Source organism: Cetorhinus maximus, chromosome 17 (assembly GCF_964194155.1).
Source record: "Cetorhinus maximus chromosome 17, sCetMax3.hap1.1, whole genome shotgun sequence".
NCBI lineage: Eukaryota > Metazoa > Chordata > Chondrichthyes > Lamniformes > Cetorhinidae > Cetorhinus > Cetorhinus maximus.
Window position 1 is genome coordinate 96,618,648 of NC_135895.1, and position 21,478 is coordinate 96,640,125.

General features: G+C 39.2%; 2 protein-coding genes across 3 annotated transcripts in view; one reads left to right on the plus strand and one right to left on the minus strand.

Annotated features, from left to right (window-relative positions):
* LOC144692622 (putative oxidoreductase ZK1290.5) overlaps positions 1-7,043 on the minus strand; it is a 139,916-nt gene extending 132,873 nt beyond the window's left edge. For both annotated transcript variants that reach the window (XM_078561678.1, XM_078561677.1), the window contains exon 1: positions 6,875-7,043. In XM_078561678.1, the coding sequence (XP_078417804.1) occupies positions 6,875-6,950 (76 nt within the window). In that variant the 5' untranslated portion in view covers positions 6,951-7,043. The remainder of the gene's footprint in view (positions 1-6,874) is intronic.
* Positions 7,044-7,092: 49 nt separating this feature from the next.
* The window catches only part of dph5 (diphthamide biosynthesis 5), a 59,095-nt gene continuing 44,709 nt past the window's right edge, over positions 7,093-21,478 (plus strand). Inside the window, exons 1-3 of the mRNA XM_078561658.1 lie at positions 7,093-7,348; positions 10,670-10,794; positions 13,671-13,779. Of these exons, the coding sequence (XP_078417784.1) occupies positions 7,214-7,348; positions 10,670-10,794; positions 13,671-13,779 (369 nt within the window). The 5' untranslated portion in view covers positions 7,093-7,213. The remainder of the gene's footprint in view (positions 7,349-10,669; positions 10,795-13,670; positions 13,780-21,478) is intronic.

The window sequence follows — 21,478 nt, forward strand, 5'->3', positions numbered from 1 at the left end:
TCAAAGAGCACTGAAGAAGAGTCATACGGACTCAAAACATTAACTCTGTTTTTCTCCCCACAGATGCTGTTAGACCTGCTGAGTTTTTCTAGCATTTTCTGTTTTTGTCCAGAAGAAACATGTTCCATTTGACAATAAGGATTAACTAGCCAAGAATGGGGTGCTATGGAATAATCACATGGGATAATGGAGAGGATAAAACTGAGTCTAAAAACAGACATATGCAAAGTACATAACCAATAAAGGAAAGGATGATAAAAGACAATATGATGATGAGCTCAGGAAAGTAGCTAAAGACAAATGGATAGGAAAATTGGAAAAGTGAAATAACTATATCAAAAATAAAACAAAACTGTCTTCTATAAGCACATAAATAATAAAATAAGAAATAAGATATGGATAGAGCCACTATGTTTTTTTTATTCATTAACAGGATGTGGGTGTCATTGGCAAGGCTAATATTTGTTGCCCATCCCTAATTGCCCTTTAAACTGATTAGCTTGCTGGGCTAACACAGAGGGTAAAGAATTAACCGCATTGCTGTTGGTCTGGAGTCACGTGTAGGCCAGGCTGGGTAAGGATGGCCGATTTCCTTCCCTAAAGGGCATTGGAGAGGCAGATGGATTTTTATGACAATTGATGGTAATTTCATGGTCACGATTACTGAGACTAACTTTATAGTCCAGATTTATTAATTTAATTTAAATTCCACCAGCTGCCATGGTAGGAGTTGAGCCCGTGTCCCTTGAGCATTAGCCTGAGCCTCTGGATTACCAGTCCAGAGACACTAACACTATGCCTTCAACTCCCCAACTCACAGGAGATGTACGGAAGTGGCAAGGATACCAAATTGATCCTTTTCCTCAGTTTTCACTGAAAAGTTTAACAAATAGAAAATGACAATAGCAAAAGTCAAGAAGTTCAGCAGTTCAGATCGAAACAGATACTAGTCAAACTAAAAGGTGCCAAGTTCAAATGGATTGCGTTCTCAGATATCCAAAGAAATTGAGGAGGTAGCAGATGCACTCATATCCATACACAAAAATCCAATAGAAAAAGAAATAGAGTTAAAGGACTGACAAACAGCAAATGCAATTCCTATCTTCAAAAAGGGAGATAGTACTAATCTTAGAAATTGTAGACTTGTTAGCTTATCAGTGGTAAGAAAGATACAAGAAACTTTTTTTTAAAAAAGAGATAACAAAACATCTGGAGACAGGGCACTTAATAAAAATAAAGCAGTCAGCATGGACTTCTGCAAGGAAGATCATGTTTCACTCAGAATCATACAACATAGAAAGAGGCCATTTGGCCCATTGCATCTGTCTTAGTTCTTTGGAAGAGTTATCCAACTAGTGCCACTCACCTGCTCTTTCCCCTTAACCCTGCATCCTTACCTTACTGAATTGTTTGAAGAAATAACAGGAAGTAGCCAAGGACAATATGGTGGCTGTGGTATATATAGATTTTCAAGAGGCCGCAAGGGGCTCAAGACAAAGGTCAGAGTGGAGTCAGAGGCCAGGCAGCAGGATGAATTTAAAGATACCTATCAAATAGCAAACAGAGAGAAGTTTGAGGAACTTTCTAAGATTAGTGGAAAGTAAGGCTCTGCAGGAATCTATGCTGGGACTCCTGTTGTTCACTGAATACATGAATGATTTGGACTCTAACTGGAATATTATGTTGAGATTTGATGATGATGTCAAATTGTGGGAGTATAGCTAATACATGGAGGGCAGCACCAAAATACAGGAAAACACAAAAGGGCTTGCAAAGTGGGCTGATGAAACTAAACACAGTGAATTGTGATGTGATATATTTTAGTCGGAGGAATAAAAGGGTCACTTAATCCTTGAAAGGCAAGAAATGAACTGGGGTAGAAGAGCAAAGATCTAGGGATACAGTTACATAACTCATAAAAGTAACATCACAAGTTTACAAAGCCATGAGTGCCAACAAAGTATTGAGCATCATTTCTAAAGAAATAAATACACAAAGGTAATGTAATGTTTATGAAGGATCTTGATAAGACTATACTTTGGGTACAGTGTGCAGTTCTGCTACTAAGAATGATATTGATGCACTGGAGAAAATGCAGAAAAGATTTACAAAAATGAAGAGGGTGCAACTATCAGGAAAGATTTAGCAGGCTAGGCTCTGTTCTATAGAAAAGAGGAGACCTGTTTGAGGTCTTTAAAATTTTGAAGGGGTTCAATAGAGTGTGTGTGGAAAAACTGTTTGCATTTGTGGACAAGTCCAGAACAGGGGGTTTAAATACAAGTGGCCACAAATAGGTTAAGTAAAGAATTTCGGAGAAATTTATTTGCACACAGAGTGAGAACTCTCTGCCACACAGAGTAGTTGAAGCAAGTAGCACTGACACATTTAAGGAAATGGAGACGGGAATATGGAGGCAAAGTGGAAAGAGGTAATTTGAGCAGGAGGAGGTTTGTCTAGAAAATATTACTGGAATAGGCCAGTTGGACCGACAGGCTGGTTTCCTAGCTGTAGATTTTATATAATTCTACATAAATCAATTTCAACAACATAGGAAACAAAAACAAAGCCTGACGTTAAATGGGCAGTCCCAAAATTATTCCCGCCACAGAACCTTCAAAACTATTACAGTAACATAAAGATATAATTTAAAATATTATTTTTCACCTGCAAAGCTTCCAGGGCAGATTGCTCCTCACACTGGAGATACTAACATTCCCTTCAGAAACATAACACTAGAGGCTTCAGCTTGTACAAGAGCAAGATGGGAAGAGTCACACCGAGTGACTACCTATTCCCAGAACAATTGTGACTGATGATTGGGGTTCAGTAGCACTGTTATGGGTAGCTGCAATAGTTCAGTATTTATTGAACTGCAAGACTTCAGTGCACTAGAGATTTCAAAGCAAAACATTACTTTTTTTTTGACGTAAGTAAAAGTAAAAAAATTCTATAGCTTTTTGACAACTGGTTCTCAATATTTTTGTATAATATACAACCTTCCATCTCTTATAATCCAAGCAGATTTTCACATTGTGAGTTGGGCCATGACATGTAGCTACTCGTAGATGTGATAAAGTATTCAGGGTCTTTTTATATACCTTAGCCAACTGCTCCATGTTCTGTGCAGTGTTCATGACACAACAGCAAGAACAGTTAACAGTCACAAGCTTTACCCACCTTATTTATGAGTAGGCAGGGGTCTTATGCCTACAAAAAGTCTGGTGCTGTAGGAATTGCTCTAAGGTTTCGACAGGAATAGGAGATAGTAAAGTTGAAAAATTAAGTTCGGAAGATAGAGGCCCTTCAGTACACCTAAATTTTTCATCCACAGCAACTCATGATTATACCCCCACCCGCCCCCGCCCCCCTTAAACCAGCTTATATTTCACCCCTCTCCTAACTTGACTCAGTTCTGCTGAAGGGTCATGAGGACTCGAAACGTCAACTCTTTTCTTCTCCGCTGATGCTGCCAGACCTGCTGAGTTTTTCCAGGTAATTCTGTTTTTGTTTTGGATTTCCAGCATCCGCAGTAGTTTTTTGTTTTTAACTCATGATTATACCCGACACAGCAACTAAGAGCATTGTGAATGATTAAAAATTTACCTCCGCTGCCCTCTGAGAAACATTCCAGATATCAAAACCCCTTATTACTCTCACATCAATCCTGAGCTACATTTACTTCTTGGTACCGTTGTATTCAGGGTTTAACTTGAAACATTGGCTGAGACCATGGGCAGAATTTAATGCCCTCTCCCATGGCGAGTTTGATGGCAGGGGTATTTAGTTGACTCCCACCCCATGATCCCCTCCCACCACTCACCTGTAGCCTGGGTGGGTCTCTTGGTAATCCTGGGCCTCGGGTGGATGCATGACCGGCAGCAGCCACCGCTCTCCCAGTGGAGCTGCCAAGCAATGAAAAACTACAGGCCTCTGATTGGCCAATAGCTCTTAACGGGCAAAACATCTGCCCTCTGGGGTCCTTGATCCTGGAGAAAGCCCACCACTGCCCTGATTGGCACTTAATACAGCAGGCCTTCCGAATAGAGGCAACGTGGAGCTCTCACTGGCTCTCCTCCAGTTGGCGGCAAGATTCCCATCACCTAGATTAAATTCTGCCCGAACAATTTCCATTACAATTTCCATGAACCTGTCTAAGTTCCCCTGTTTTCTGCCTCTGTTCAAGGTTGAAAAGTCTGAACTTTTTGAGGCTTTCCTCAATAATCAGTCCTCTGGCATTAGAAATCAACTTTGTGATCCTTTACCCTACCATTTCTAGAGTTTGGAAGTATCCCTTTGGCCTCAATGACTAAATTTTGAAGGCAGAACTCAGATCCTGAACAGAGTACTATATAGCTTGAGGAAGAGGGCCTCAAGACTTATCCTCCACTGGGTTTTGCAATGTCACCTAAATATTCTTCTGGTGTCTTGATTGCTACTCCATAATGAGTGAATATCTTAACTGTTGAGTTTACTTTCCTGGCCTGTCAACTTAATTATCTCCTTCCACCACCGCCCCCCCGCCATTCGTATTATCTCGGAATCTGGCAATCTTTCATTGTGTTTCAGAATCCAAGTTGTTACATAAATGGATGCACACATCTTCCCAAACTGATGTCCTTCCCCCCCTGGCAGAACCCACAGCCTGCTCTCCTTCAGCCAACCCCTAACCACCCCCAAGTTTGACCGTAAGCTATTTTTCATGTGAAACTTACTACACACCTGATTGCATTACATCAAATTGTAAGGCTTTCCAACATCCGCTTGAAATATTAGTCCTTTAAAAAGGTAGGTCACTTAAAACAAGCCCTAATTGCTGATATAATCACCTGAGTTAATATTATGAACCTACACAAAGGCTGAGTGAAGCTAAAGCATTTACACTGCTGACACCTTTATTTCCTGTTTGCACATGTGGTGACATTACCCACGTCAAGACATGCAGGTGTTCTTCATATTAACAGCACTTCACAGAATGGCACATGTTCATTAAGTTCACAATTTCAATTGAAAACCCGATATAGGCAGAGGATTAACCTGTTCTAACCACCAATTTGTTGCAAAAGGCATTAGGATGCACAAAAAATATCAATATCACCAGCTTGGACGGCCATTTTTATTCATCTTAGATAAGGAGAATACCCACATCTTTTCCATAATAGTCTCATGTAGCAGGGTTCAGTGACTTTTTTTTACAAAACAAAGTATTTCAACCAAACAAGCAACATCACACTGGAATGTCTGCCAAAAGAAAAGTGGTTAGCACTTTTCAATTAAGACAGTGCCTCCCATTTAAAACCTTGTGTAAAGCACCTGACTGCACATATCGTGGGGTATTACAGAAAATGTCGGAGATGCACAATGTTTCAATCAGCATCTGAAATGATGCAGCCCATGGGGGTAGTTACTGGCTGCCTGTCTTGCTACTATGCGTAGGAGTGCAAAGTGTCAACTGGTGGTACACTTGAGGTCTCCCTTGATCAGTGTGCATTGCAGGCACTGGTGTGTATAGTCGACAGAGATTAATATTAGTTCATTTTACACGTCTTCTTTGTTTTGTGACTTATTCCTTATTAATTGTGTTCCTCTAAAAGGCACATTTTTGTTTGTTTCATGTCCGATGCCAACGGGGCATGGGTTTATTAGAAAAGTGTGAAACAGGTGATCTTTTATCTGTACTTCTGAAAAATTAATTTTCATTTCCCTTTCAGACTAACAAACTGTACCTTACCAGCAATTATGATGTCTGTTTTTGAACTTGCACAAACTGAATTATGTAGGAAATGATTTTTTTCACACTATAATCAGGCCCTAGTTAGGGTATATAAAGAGCATCACCCAACTTCCAGGACTCTCAATGTTGGGGGAAATATTGTATTAATGGAACAGTATCATAGTGGTTATGTTATTGGACTAGTAATCAAGAGACCTGGACTTGTGCTTCAGAGACAAGAGTTTAAATCCTACTACAGCAACTGTGGAATTTAAATGCAATTAATTAAATAAAATTCTGAAATACAAAACTAGGCTCAGTAATGGAGATCATTAAGCTACTGGATTGTCATAAAGACACATCTGGTTCATTAATGTTTTCTTAGGGAAGGAAATCTGCTGTCCTTAGCCAGTCTGGCCTACATGTGACTCTTAACTACCCTCTGAAACGCCCACAGTATTTTGCCTTTAATTCGCAAAATAAAAATAAAACTGGAAAGACCACCTAGCATTGACCTAAGCATGGGACATGACAAAGGTAAATCCAGCCCATCAACCCAGCAAAGTTCTCCTCATGAACATCTGGGGAATTTAAGGCACAGAGCTGTCCCACAAACTAGTCAAGCAATAGTCCGACATAGTCATACTCTCAGAATCATACATTTCCACCAAAGTCCCAAACCCTCCATTACCATCCCTGTGTGTGTCCTATCCCATTGGCAAGGCAAACCCACTAGAGGTGGTGGCACAGTGGTATACAGTTGAGAGGGAGTGCTCTGGGAGTCGTTAACATTGACCTCAAACCCTTTGACGTCTCAAGGTCAAACATGGGGATGGAAAGTTCCTACTGATTACTACCTAACACCCTACCTCAGCTGATGAATCTGTGCTCCTCCATGTTGGACATTACTTGGAAGAAACACTGAGGGCACCATAGGCACTGACACTGGGTGGGGGACTTGAATGTCTATCACCAAGTGAGGCTTGGCACTGCCATTACTAAGCTGGCCAAGTTCTGAAGGACACAGCTACCAGACTGGGCCTGAGAAAACCAACAGTACTGACAAGCATTAATTGCTGGCCTTACCAATGTCACCCATAGATATATATCCCATGAATGAATAGAAAATAATGTTTGCTATCAGGTGCTATGCAACATACTCACCAAGACCGAGTATTGGGATTTTCAAACCATTCGCCAGCTCCACGGACCGAATCCCAGGCCCTTGTACTGTGTCCATTCCCGGATTTCCGCGTGTTAATAAATATTTCACCCTTTGCCCATCAGACTCATAAATCCCATCCCCCCTCTCTCCCTCTCTCCCTCATTAGTCACAAGGTCGCAAAGACGTCGCCAAGTGCTGGCGGGTGCATTACAGCACTGCCGTAATCCGTGGTGTCGCTATGGTGATGGCGCTCGGCGAGCGTGGCTGCAAGGCTGAAGCGATTCTCACCAGACATTTACTGTTCAGGTCGCGTGGCCCCGCAGCACATAGACCGGAGAATGTTGTATTTGATCGGCCTGGGGCTGGGGGATGCCCGGGACATCACAGTGAAAGGACTGGAGATCGTGAGGAGATGCAGCCGGGTCTACCTAGAGGCCTATACCTCCCTCCTGACCGTCGGCAAGGAAGTGCTGGTATGTGTGCCCAATACAGCCAGCACGTCCTTTTCAGGAGAACAACATTATTTCTAATGCAATGTTCCCAGTGAGCACAATGATAGTGTGCCTATATTATACGCTTGTGAGGGTTCTCAGTAATCCCCAGTGTACATTACCGATATACCATTACACACATTTCCATGAAGCAGCAACAAAGATGGGAATTGTACTCTGCACTCTCAGCACCTCTCCATTTATCATACAGGTGGCACAAGGGGTGGGGTGGGGGGGGGGGGGGGGGGGAAATATCAATTGTTACCAAACATTACCTTCGCAAAGCAGAATTTTTTTAAAAAATCCAAATTAAGAAATTTCACACAAGTGCAACAATTTTGTTTTTTTTTTACTGATTGCTGCTTATCTATTCGTCAGGAACAGAAAATGACAAAAAGGAAGTGCTTCCCAAATCTCCAGTTTGTAGGTAATTAAGGGTTCAAGGCAGAAATCTGATCTTTAGGTTTGGAAAACTGGTTTAAAAAGTTAATGGAGTTATCACATGGAGTTATAAATGAATTAGACATAATGTAACCCCTCAGTTTGATTAATTTTGCAATTACTTCCTGATATTCCTCGTAACAGTACTCAGTTAAATAACAGTTTTGGAATGAAGATATTTTAATACTTTTGATCCAGTTCCATACTATCCACCACATGTGTTATTTACATTGCGAGAGTGATCACAATGCTACCTGACTAGTTCTAAAACAAACATAGGCACTCAAGATGAATATAGCCTATTTCTTAGTTTAAAATTGCTTAATTTGAATTATGTTAATTAAAACATAATTGGAGCAAAAACTGCTTTTTGTGCTGTTTTATTTAAATTAATTCAAATGACTGCACAATTCAATTTTTTTTCAACCAAAAATGGCTGAATTAAAGAAGTAGACTGTATTGTGGTCATTTTCTTGAAATACCAGTTACCCTAGAGAGGATAGGCTGGACTTTATCATAGTGTGACTAGAAAACTCTTAAATAAAAGCAAAATACTGCGGATACTGGAAATCCGAAACAAAAACAACAACAAAAATTGCTGGAAAAACTCAGCAGGTCTGACAGCATCCGTCGAGAGGAAGAGCTAACGCCTCCAGTCCAGATGACTTTTTGAGGCATTAGCTGTCTTCACAGATGCTGTCAGACCTGCTGAGTTTTTCCAGCAATTTTTGTCGCCGTTTTTGTTTAGAAAACTCTTAAGCTATGTTTACTCCTTTCTTCAGGTGCTAAATTGTGACCAAACTGTATCAAAAGAATTCTGCAGATTTCCTAATTGTTTAAATTGGTAAAATGCATCGAGCAGCACCATACTGAAGTATGCAGACCATGCACGTTCACATTCTGTTCCTGCTTTCTGCTGTTTTAGCTGTTCTCAGTGGAAAGGGCATGTCAAACAGCTTTGGTGTTTCTGGGCTAGGGAATATTCAGCCCGAGTTCCTGCTCCTGATTACTATTTAGTGAGCCATTTTGGAAAGTGAAAGGTGAAGTCTGTACTGGTCTTTTTTCTGATACTCTTCCTGTTTTAATATTCTGCCAATTACTATCCTGTATATGATTTTTTAAACTGTTCCAAAATTACTGTATGATGTTTGACCTCCCAATCGGAGCAAACTTCTCTTATTATTACTGAGGGTGGACTTCTTACGGTAGTGTCAGCCTCTGCTCTTAGGTTGGCAGGGTGCTGGGAATGCTGGAATCTCAGCTCATTCTGAGAAACACCACATAAATTACCACTTCACATGGTAAGAAAAGAAACAACTTAAAAGTAATATTTTAATTTTTTCTTGAAGCTGATGGTTAAGCCAGTGAGTACTGCAACGTAAGACCAGAAAAGTCCTAGTTGGCGTTCCCTATTCTGTACTGAGTAAGTTGATATCATCCCATGTGGTTGTAAGAGCACAAATTGCTTGTTCTCCCTGGTCTAAGGAAGGTAAAACTCAACGGCATTCACAGCCCTGATTTCAGCTGGAGGTGATTCGACAACATTGATATATTCACTTAGTCTACTGCATTCGTTGCTCCCAATGCGGTCTCCTCTACATTGGAGAGACCAAACGCAAACTGGGCGACCGTTTTGCGGAACACCTGCGGTCTGTCCGCAAGAAAGACCCAAACCTCCCTGTCGCTTGCCATTTTAACACTCCACCCTGTTCTCTTGCCAACATGTCTGTCCTTGGCTTGCTGCATTGTTCCAGTGAAGCCCAACGCAAACTGGAGGAACAGCACCTCATCTTCTGAATAGGCACTTTACAGCCCTCTGGGCTGAATATTGAATTCAACAACTTTAGATCTTAAACTCCCCCTCCCCCCATCCCCACCCCGTTTCTCCCCCCCCCCCCCCCGCTTTTTTTTTCAATAATTTATATAGATTCTTCTTTTCCCACCTATTTCCATTATTTTTAAATCTAAAACTAAAACCTTTAGTCTTTCCACCCCACCCCCACTAGAGCTGTACTTTGAATATCCTGTATTCCATTCTTAATTAGCACTTTTCTCAGACAAAGACCACCACCTTCAACACCTCTTTGACCCTTTTGTCTGTGACATCTTTTGATTATCTGCTCATCTCCACAATCACCACACCCTCAATGTGTCTCTGCTCCCCCCCCCACCCCCGCCCCCCCCCCCCCCCCCCCCCCCCCACAACCACCACCCCCCCCCCCCCCCCCCCCCACCACCCACCTTAAACCAATTTATATTTCTCCCTTCTTCTAACTATGCTCCAGTTCTGCCGAAGGGCCATGAAGGCTCGAAACGTTAACTGATTTCTTCTCCGCCGATGCTGCCAGACCTGCTGAGTTTTTCCAGGTAATTCTGTTTTTGTTTTGGATTTCCAGCATCCGCAGTAGCTTTTAGCTTTTTGTTTTTATCTTTGATTATATTCACGCTGCTCAAAGAGCAAGCACGTTCCAAATGTTGCTACATTAGACAGGCAAGTTAGGTTGACTGAGTTTTCAAACAGCATCATTGCCTGTTACATCCACAAAGCATTGGTGAAACTATGACCAATGACTCTTTATTGAAACGCGATGCATGTCAGGCCAGAATTTTGATGACTTGTTTCATCACCAGATTATAGGAGCCAACCTATTTCATAATGAACATTTAAAAAAATGATCTCAGGTTATGGTGAACTTATTAACATAACTGGACACATTTTGAGGCATCAGAACATCAATATAAGCACATCGATAACCAAAATGGAAACTATATGTTTCTTTTTAATTAGCAGGGCCTTATACTCAACTATCTAAAGGGATAAATTATATAGCTAATAGGAATTGAATTCTCTTTCATCAACAGGAGGAATTTTATGGCCGTGAACTCATCATTGCAGAAAGAGAGATGGTTGAACAAGAAGCTGATGAAATTTTAAAGGATGCTGTTGATAATGATGTTGCCTTTCTTGTAGTAGGAGATCCTTTTGGGTAAGCATTAGCTATTGAAGTTTTTCTGGAGATGTCTGCAATTTATCTCTAGTATGGAGCAGGTTCAATGGAGAGCAATGAGACTGGTTTCTGGGTCAGAAAAGAAAGCTGTATTGGGAACAAATTGAACATTTTGTGTAGGAAGATAAGTTACACATTTCATTATTGATATAAAAAAGCAATTTGACAGCTACTCTTTGTTTCCAGTAGATTCCTTATCTGTGTATTTTGTGCACTAATTCGCTGAAATAAATGGTGCTGTATTGCTAGTAAGTGAAACAAAAAAGGGCAATTTAAAGTAGAGACTAGTCCAGGTTTAGGAAATGGTTTGGTCTGTTGGACAGATGTATTCCCTTTATGAAATAGATGCAGGTAACAATGGCCTTTCAACCTACTTTATCTCAATGCCAGAATATCTTTCTGACTGTCTTCTTATTACTGCATTTAGCTTTTTTAATTAGTATGGTATCAAACACAGTTCCTGGCAATCTTATAGATATTTGTCAACCTGTGTAGATAAATACTTTCTGATGTCTGTCCTTTATAAGCCTAAGCCTCTGTTTCCCAATCCTTATATCCCTGCACAGCTGAAAGTATTGATTTGGGCGGTTTACGCCCTCTACCCTGTTAAGTATTTTATATACCTCGAAATGGCACCCTTCTGAAACATCAATTTCCGAGGCAGTAGAGCCATAGGATATCAATTCATGCGATTAACTCTTAATTTGGCTTTTAAAGATTGATTTTTAACTGTTTTTCTAATGCTATAATGTTCTGGGCGGGGCTAAGATTATTATAGTCCCTACCAATAAAATTACACAAAAATACTCAACTATTCTGAGTTACTAATAAGTTAAAGATGTATTTCAGCATTGAAAGAGAATTTTCACTAAAACTACACAAAATGTTCAAATTTTTCCCCCTACAGTTCTCATTTCTGACCCAGAAATCATCCTCATTGAACCTACTCCAAACTATGGATGTCCCCACAGGAACCATTTATACCTGGAGTTGATTGTATAGCCGAAACTATTCCAGACTTCATGATCACAGAGCTATCTGGAAAGGAAAGTTTTTTGTTGTATTATCCCAATACTGAAATACAACTTTAATAGACTGAGAGTAGCTGTCTATTTTTGTGTAACTGATATCTGCCAGGATTTTAATATACTTAACAGTATCCAGAACATTATGGCTGCATGGGAATACCAGTTACAAGCCAAGCTTTAAATACTAAGTTAACAAGTGCTTTTGTGAATTGCTAAAAAAGAGACATGCTGTTAAGGTTTTGCGTCTTGCACTCATCAGGACAGACACAAGAATGCAAAATTTCAAAAGGAGCGATAATTCATGCTACATGAAAAAAAGGGTGCTGATTGATTGGCAAGTCGACTCTGGTTGAGGCGTTGCCACGGAAAATGCACCAGGGAACTGTTGTCCCCCAGACTTTTGTTTAATTCCAAAAAAGGCCAAATGCCTGGACATTTCCCTTTTTCCTGCAGAGCACAGGTCCCTGGACTGGTCTCTTTTTCATGCTGTATAAATAGTTGCTTCCTTTGAAATTTGGCATTCTTGCATCTGTCCTGTTGAATGCAAGACTGAAAGCTTTGACAGCATGTCTCTTTTTTCAGTAATTCTCAAGTTCTGCACTACCAAGCAACTTAAGTATTATTAAGTGTGATTATTTAAGTATTTTTCTATGTAAGTAGATATGACTTATATGTGGAGGTCACTTGTTACTGGAAAACTATGTGATCAGTAAATCTGACATGAAATTATGCACTAGATGATGCAATTGATTATGTAAAAAGAAAATTGCTAAACCGTGTAATTTATTTTTGGTCAATGAAATGCTGCTAGTACTGACACTAATGAATGGGATGACTGTAAGTACACTTACTCATTTATATGAATGAAGTGCAATTATCTATGTGCATCTGTCCAGGATGTGTCTGGTATACCCCAATTACTGAAATGAAATTACAGTGTCTGAAACTGATAGTTTCACAAATTATGACTGTCAGGTGCACAGTAGTAGAAGATAGGCTTTAATTTTTTTTGAAAAACATACATGTTTTAGCATTCACCATTAGTTCTGACATCAGCATTGGAAGGGGCTGAGTAAAAAATCTTTGTGTGAAAGTAGACATTATGCCCTTTTAACAAATTATAAAACCAAATTCAGCACTGAAGCCATCCATGTAAGTTTTTTTCATAAGACATCTAACCCTTACTTATTGATTTACCTCACCTTATCCCTTAACCATTTCTGAAAGGTGTCCTGCGTTATAGTCCTTGGGTTTTTCTTTTAAAAATATAAGAAATAATGGAATGAGAAATGACCATTTCCCTACATGTGCAATCATGAATTCTATCCCAACCAATTAATCTTCTGCAGAAAGTTCTGCTCAATACTTCTCAATTTCCAAAGATAATTCAAGCAAAACTGTAGAATATATGTAATATTCAAACCTAATCCAGAACACCAAAATCCTGCACAATTAAATGCTCACTTGAATTCCTAATCTCATCTGTAAGGGGACACTGAGCATGGTCCAAGGAGTTCGCCAGAGGGAGGTGGAAGATTCTGCTCTCCTACTGATTTTGAAAGAGCATTGGGAGAGGAATTGGGAACAGATTGCTTGCCTGTACACAGTGTGTAACAGAGGAAGACCGTCAGAAAGGAAAGGAGGCAATAATGTAGTAGTTGAAAAACCTTCAAAAGTAGAGGAGCACTGACCCCACTTGTATGAAACCCTGTAGTAGGTTATTAGCATAGGATGGATTAGATCAGGAACAAAGTGAAATCTTTTATAAATTTAATTGTGTCTCTATTACACTATTTAATTTTCAACATTCTCAATGTTCTCCTGCAGGGCAACAACACATAGTGATCTAGTTCTGCGAGCTGTTAAAGCAGGAATTCAGTACCACGTTGTACATAATGCTTCCATATTAAATGCAATTGGATGCTGTGGCCTACAGGTAAAGCATTCTTAACTCTGCTTTCTCAGTTTAAAAAGTACTCTATGTATTGACTTTCTGAATTGCTTGTATCACAGGTCAACATCCTTGTTAACATAGAAACATTGAAAATTTATGGCACAGAAAGAGGTCATTCAGCCCACTGTGCCTGTTGTAGGTATCTATTTTTGTAGCTAAGTATTACAAGTCGAGATGATAGAGAAGATATTCTAGTTTTACTAAATAACGTTGTGTTAAAAGCTGGGTTTTTTAATACAAGTTAATCTTCTTCTTTACCCACCCCATCAAAAAAGAACTATGTATTCTTTTTCACCTGCTCTTTGTTGATGACGTAAGTAACTGATAAAATTCTTTGTTGTATTACATCTGAATGTGAGGTTTCCGAGTATCAGACTCACTTCAAAGCTGGTTACGTGTTTGTGTCTTGCCTATAGATGCTAACTTAAAACCTGTTTCGGTTATCAGAGCTTCCAATCTGTAAGATTTTTTTTCATCAAACATTGAATTTATTTCACAAACTGGCATGCTGTGGCCGTTGGGTTTTTGTCTCCTCTAATGTTGATCTGTCATTTCAATAATCTAAACTTTTTCTTATGATAAGTTAACCTGATTAGTTATTTTTCTTAGCTTAATATTGCTTTAGTAAAAAATAATTTTTAATTAGACAAATAATTAAGATGGTCAGCCATCATCTTGGGTATGATTTTCAGGGCTTCATTCCAGAAACAGAGTGTGAATATGTGGGGAAATGATACCTGTAGGAGGGTAAAAATCAGAAAAGTGATCAAACGGTAATTTGAGTAGGGGTGTGAACAGTATCAGGCAAGAGATTGCTTGGAACAAGTTCTCTGCATCCAACATTGGATAGAGAAGGACAATGAAACATTCCTATTATCCCTGCTGCATACCTTGGAAAAGCAAGGGAACCCACTCAATTTTTCTTTTATTCTTTGATGGGACGTGGCCAGCATTTGTTGCCCATTCCTAATTGCCCTTGAAGTGAGTGTCTTGCTAGGCCATTTCAGAGGACAGTTAAGAGTCAATCACCTTGCTGTGGGTCTGGAGTCACATGTAAGCCAGACCAGGTAAGGATGGCAGATTTCCTTCCATAAAGGACATTAGTAAACCAGATGGATTTTCACAACAATCGATGATAGTTTCATGGTCACCATTACTGAGACTAGCTTTCAATTCCAGATTTATTCATTGAATTTAAATTCTACCAGCTGCCATGGTGGGATTTGAACCCATGTCCCCAGAGCATTAGCCTGGGCCTGGGCCTCTGGATTACTAGTCTAGATTACCACTACACTACCATCTTCCCAAATGAGGACCGTGACTGAGAGGAAAGTGTAAAATTACATTGGGCAAAGGTTTCTCCAAATCCTTTGACTTCTAAAGACCACACAACACTGTTGGAAAGTTTCTCAGTATCCCAGGCGAACATCAGACTAGATTTCTGTATTTTAAAAAAAGCAACCAATTATTCTGAGAAGATGCCCTGCATTATTATGAGTTCCCCCCTTAAGATAAACCTTATCTGATCAGGATGGATCAGCTTGTGAATCACTGCGCTGGAATGAGTGGCCAGTATCCTGATGTAAATATTACAATCTCAGTGGCATATAATTCAAAGGGTTCTTGCCTCTTCAAATGTCAGGTTCAAACCACTTTCAGTAACTTTCACCAATGAAACACACTTAGTAGAAACTGGGACCACTTTGGGAAGGAAGTCAGTTAGGTAGCCACTGGAGCCAGGAGACTTGCCATATTTTATCGGCCTAACAGCCAAGAAGGTGATGGGAGAATCCATCAAAGTGGAGTCATCCTTATTCCAACCAAGAAAGAGGCAATAGCAGTAAATTGAGGTACAACCTGAAATCTATAGAGTTCAGGATAGAAATAATGAAACTGCGAGTTAATGCAAGCATTATGTGAATGTGAATTCCAAATCTTCCTTGCACCCCTTGGAAAACCCAATCACTCTACTGCTTATGCAAGGTAGGTGAGAAAATAACCTGATGCCTCGTAATGGTACTCATAAAGATGGTATTGGTCAGCAAAGCTGGAAGTTCACTTTAGATCCAAGAGAGCAATACCACAATGCACCTAACATCTGATGCTGCTTTTCTACGTTCAAAATCTTGTTCCTTCCACTTTCCTAGCCTGACCCTCCATCATGCTCCCACCCAAAAGATTATTCAATTTTGTTTCCCAAAAGTAGTAACTAACCAAAAACACAAAGTTGTGAATTGAGCAGGGGCCACAGCTTCAAAGAGATAATTTATTAGGGCGACTGAGTCACATTACTGATTATCACCCTAAAATCTCTGTGAATTTGAATTTTTAGTGGTGCATTTGTGCTTAAAAGTACAGCTTTTTAGTGACAAGATTTTGAATGGTAACAATACAGAAAAAGGTATTTTCCTTTTTTTTAAAATGAAGTTTTATTGTTTTACCAGTACTGTAGAGAATCTGTACAGTACTATAGAGAACGGTATATATAAAAAGATAATATATATATAAACATACATATAATGGTATATATAACTATATATTCAGTTTTGTATTTCAACAAAGTTAGATGTTGTGGCTGATATGAGGATTTCTGAACAGGAGGGTTTTTGTGATTTTACTAATCATAGCTTGTTTTTGTTGGATATTTGGGTGTATCATTTATTGTATGTAATGGGGGAAAATATGCTGTTTCCTTTTGATGTACAAAGTTAATTTGAGTTTTAAATCTGGTCTTGTCTGTTGACTTTGAGATTAAATGTCTGTCCCTAAAGAGCATACTTGTTATCCTTACCATATCAGAATTCAAATCTACTCAAAATCTTTGACCATTTTCCACAGGTTTCCCTTCGTTGGTAGTTTCGGGTTTTCCCCAGATTCTGGCAATAGATCTTCTTGTGGTTATTAATGCTTCTTGCAATTTTTCACACCAATATATAATAATTTTTGATCAGAATTCCAAGACTATTGCACATGATGCCGCAAGAATTTTTTTTATTGGACAGTTATTGATGCCTGGCTCAATTTCTGAACCATTTCCAAAATATACACAAAGAACCCTAGAGGCAGGGTTCCTCTGTGCAATAGATGTAGCAAAATCGTAAGCAAGTTTTTAATTTCGCTAGAACATAAAGGCAGTCCCTTTGCAGTATCTTATTACTTAATTTTTCTAGTTGGTGTAGAAATATGTCGTTCTGGATAATTTGGGTTTCAGGGAACCAGAGAAGATAATGGTATGCCACGGTCCATTTCTCCCATCCATTAGAAATTTATCTTTGAAGTGCTGTGACTAATGCTTTTTGTATTTTAAATTGCGCTTTTTAATAATTCCATTAATTATGTCATAAAATTGGAGATAGTGGAGAACATTTTTCTCTGTTTTGTTTTGTGACAAAATCTCTCAGATTATTAAACAGCTTTTGTTACCTTTTACTTACAGTGGCTTTTTGGCTGAGATTAGCAAGCGGGGGAAAACACAGTCCATTTTAAGAGTTTGTTTACTTTATCTTAAATAAAAATGTCAAGGATTATAGATACCTGTAATGGTCTGTCTTTGATAGGTCAAAGGACGCAGCTTTTGGTTTGGCAGCACAGTTTTTCTGTCCGTGTCTGGAATAAGTCATTTCACCATGAAGGGAAATCCAGAGATGTAAATTACATCACTTTTCATCACTTTACTTTTACAATAAATCAGTTTGTTAATTTAGTTTCAGTTCTTTATAACAAGTCTAAGGTATGTAATATATTTCTAAACTGAATACTTCTCCTTCTGCTTGTAATGTTTGTAAACATTTAGCACCTCCAGATTTAGCAAAGTATTGATTTTAGTAAATCAAAAGCTAGAAAAAAGGATGGAGATGGGTAACATCTGTGTAAAATCAAGGATTGAGATAGGTACTACTTGAATAAGATAACATTCATCCTGGTAGTGTTTCCTCTCAGGAAACAGCTCTTAATGACTTATTTTAAGGTCACTGTTAAGACAAAAGTTCGATCCACAGTTTAGAGATAGTTACTTGTTTGTGGATTAGACAAATAATTGTGTTATTGAAAGTATCAATGAAGATCCAAAACTTCAATATAAAGTTATATCATTTGGTTAATGTAGCTGTTCAATAATGTTTGCTGCACAAATGAACCCTATAAGAAAGACAATTAGACCTTGGTGAAGCATCAGATTCCTATAATAGTTGATATTGCTTTTTCTGTTATCTTAGAAGTCGTAAGTTCTTAATATGCATCCAGAAACTCAGGTAGAGCTAAATTATACAGTAAGGTTATATTGTCATCCAATTAGTAGGCGGGTGGGGGTGGGGGGGTTCATAGTGATTCTGATTCTGAACAATTTAGCAAATGTCCTTGCTGGAATTTTAACTTTTCTTCTTTCTGTATTTCTTCCCTTCTTGATTCATTTTTATTTAAAAGCATCTCCAAATATTCCAAGTGACCATTTTATATATGTGAACCCAAACAACGAGAGGTGTCAAGCTATTTGACTGCAGTGCCCATCACTGCTGAACCCAATCCTGTCATTGTCCAGCAGCCACCTTCTGATAGCGATTAGAATCAGGAACTTTAGTTGATTATCCCTTCTCTTAATCTGAGACGTGCTCAAAGATATTGCTCCAAAAGAAGTTCATGATATTCGTGAACTTGGGGTAAATGGTGGTGTCAGGGTGAGCCTGCTTCATTGTGTTAAAGATGTAGATCAAGTAACTTTTCTTCCTCAAATAGTTCTTAAGGTTAACTGAAGCGTCCTGTCACAGTCAGATTCAGATCATCTAAGTCAAGACAGACCAAGGATCAAACTGGAATGTATCTGGCCTTTATAGTGCACGTATTTCCAGTCCGAACCAGATGTTGTATTTTTTGAGCTCTTAGGGTCTAACCGTTCTAATTTTAAGGAGACATGATTACAGATTACATGCCATGTTGCCTCAATTGGTAGACAGGTTGCCTAATTGTCTCTATCTTTGTAGCATTTATGTTTTTTGTGACCAGCCGTTAAGTACACTGATGCACAGAATCTCCTGGGAGATTTTCCTCTGAGCTATTAAGTTCATTCTATCTTTGCAGGAGTGATGGCCTCTGATTTGATCATTTTTGTGCCTTTTTTTTGTTTGTTTCTGTTAAAGCTCTGATTTGTCCATTGAAATCACACTTTGATGCACCGCAATGAACCTCTCCTCCATTTAGAAACTTCTTCAAACACCTGTTCAACCAAGCTTTTTGTTGTCCCACCCCAATTTCTCCCTTTCTGATGTAGTGACCCTGAAAAGCCTCTAGGAACAATTGTTACAGTTCAAGGTAATATGTAAAGGTAAGTTGTTATTCCCTGGGACTGAGTCGCTTCTGCAGTGCTCATGATGTGTTACTATTCTGTGAAATCTAGAAGCTGCACTCAGGTAACCAGCAAAGCGATTGCGACATTGTGTTGCTAGTTCTGCTAACTGGAGCATGATGCAGAGACACATCCTATCACACTGCAGGCCACAATAAAAGAAAAATGTAACAGATCTACATGAGAATGTAAGTGCATAGGCGAGGAGGTCATGATAAAAGCTTTTATATTTGTGCAGAGTGAAATTGAAAGAGAGTTAAAGGCTTTAATGGACTCAGTACTTCATGGTTGGGGTGTTTTGTTTCTGTGTTCATTACTTTTGGTGTCTCAAACCTGTTCCCAATGCTTTTACAGAACAGAAAAAATGCAGGCTGGCAAGCACTTAAAACTACAGCCTACATATCCAGCCACTGTAGAGTAAGAATAAACTGATCAAGAAGAACGCTGACTCTGTTCGATCAATAAGGTATAAAGCTAGAGCATGGCAAATGGAAACTATGGTGTTGTGGTCAGACCACACCCAAGAGTGTATGTCTGGTTTAGTGTCTGAGACACAAGAGACATGTTCAAGCCTCAGATTTTGTGCAGAAAAGAGCAATAAGGCTTGACCCTTGTTGCCATGGGTTCAAATTATGAAAAAGGTCAGCAAAAATCGAACTTTTCATCCATGAAAAGAAGTATCTGAGAGTGGTTGTACTAAAAGATTAATCTGGCATACCAGCTCAAGGTAAATATGAGTGACAGGAGAAGTATTTTCAAACTGATGTCAGGAAGTTCAATATTTTGAATGGACATTTTGGTAGGATAGTGGAGGCAAAAATCTTAAGTCATTGAAGAGACATTTTGGAAACTGTGATCAGGAGTTTAGGCGTACAACTGAAAGGTACAAGTTGCCTTATTCCTTTATATCCTGAATCAGTGGTTCTCAAACTGGGGTCCGTATAGATATTTTCAGAGGTCCACGAAATGATATATAAGTGCTTACCAAGCAGGCAGAGCCTTATACATGCACAGCCACTCAGAACATCGTGGTTAGGGCTTGGATCTCATCTTGCCACTGCATAGCTACTCCAGATTGCTTGCCATTCCTTAAAGTGCTGAGCTTTTTGGTTAAAAGCCTTTTGTAGAGTGATATGGAAAATGTTAACAGAATTTGCAGCATCTTGCATTGATGCACTGTCAAATCAAAGCACAAAGCTGTCAAACTAGTAGTCTTAGATGATCGTTCAGCTGGGGTATTCGTGTTCTGTAGGGTACTGCTTTACTAGATTGAGTAAAGGGAGGCTCAGTTATTAATTATATGGAATTTTTATGGCTGTTTTGGGGGACCATATTCTGCAGTTCCATCCATTTTTCCTGAAAAAACAAGAAACATTGGCTTTTATATAGAATGCTTTACGAGAGTCATTGCCAAACATCACACTAGGATGGGCAAACTGCAGTGAGACGCAGGCAGATTAATTTCACTGATACCTGTAAATAAATGCCTGTTTTCTTATGAGCATTATTTAAACACTCTTTACATGCAACACTTACATATTATGAGTATGATATAGTATGATTTAAATTGGGGTTCATAATTACCTATACATCTGAAAAGAAGTCCTTCAGACAAAAGAAGTTTAAGAAGCACTGTCCTAAATCACAACAAATTGGAGTTATTTGGCCTAATAACAGTGACAATTTTTGACCTGATGTTGGATTTTGGTCTATATTGGAGCTTGAAGTACAATTAAAATTATTGCTGAAAAGAAATACATGTTGCTGAAGCTTTTTGTCTTGCACTCATCAGGACAAACGCAAAAATGCAATTTCAACAACCACAACAAGAAAAGGGTGCTGATTGGTTGGCAAGTCGACTCTGATTAGCAGAGGCATTGCTATGGAGAAAGCAACAGAAACTATAGGCTCCCCAAGCTCCTGGATAATTCCAAAACGGTGCAAAGCTTGAACATATTCCTTTTGTTTACAGAGAATGGGTCATTGTGTATGACTATGTCGCTTTTAGCAAACATAAATGAACCATGTTACAAGCTCAACTGATTATCTTAAGTTGGTTGTTAGTGTAGCTATTAGTGCACTCGGATTGTTCAGCAAATGCCACGCAGAGCTAGGCTCACTCCCAACTTAAATTGGTGGGGGCCAGTGGGTAGGCGATCTTGCCCACCCCCCACCCCCCCGCCCCCCAATAAAATGTTAGGGATCTGAGTTATAAGGAAGGGAGGAAGTAACTTATGCTTATGGAAAGGAGGCATTTGAGAGGCAACCTTATAGAGGTACGTTGTTATTATGACACAGCCTATGGTAAAGGCTGAGTTGTTCAAATCCCAAAGGGAAACTTGA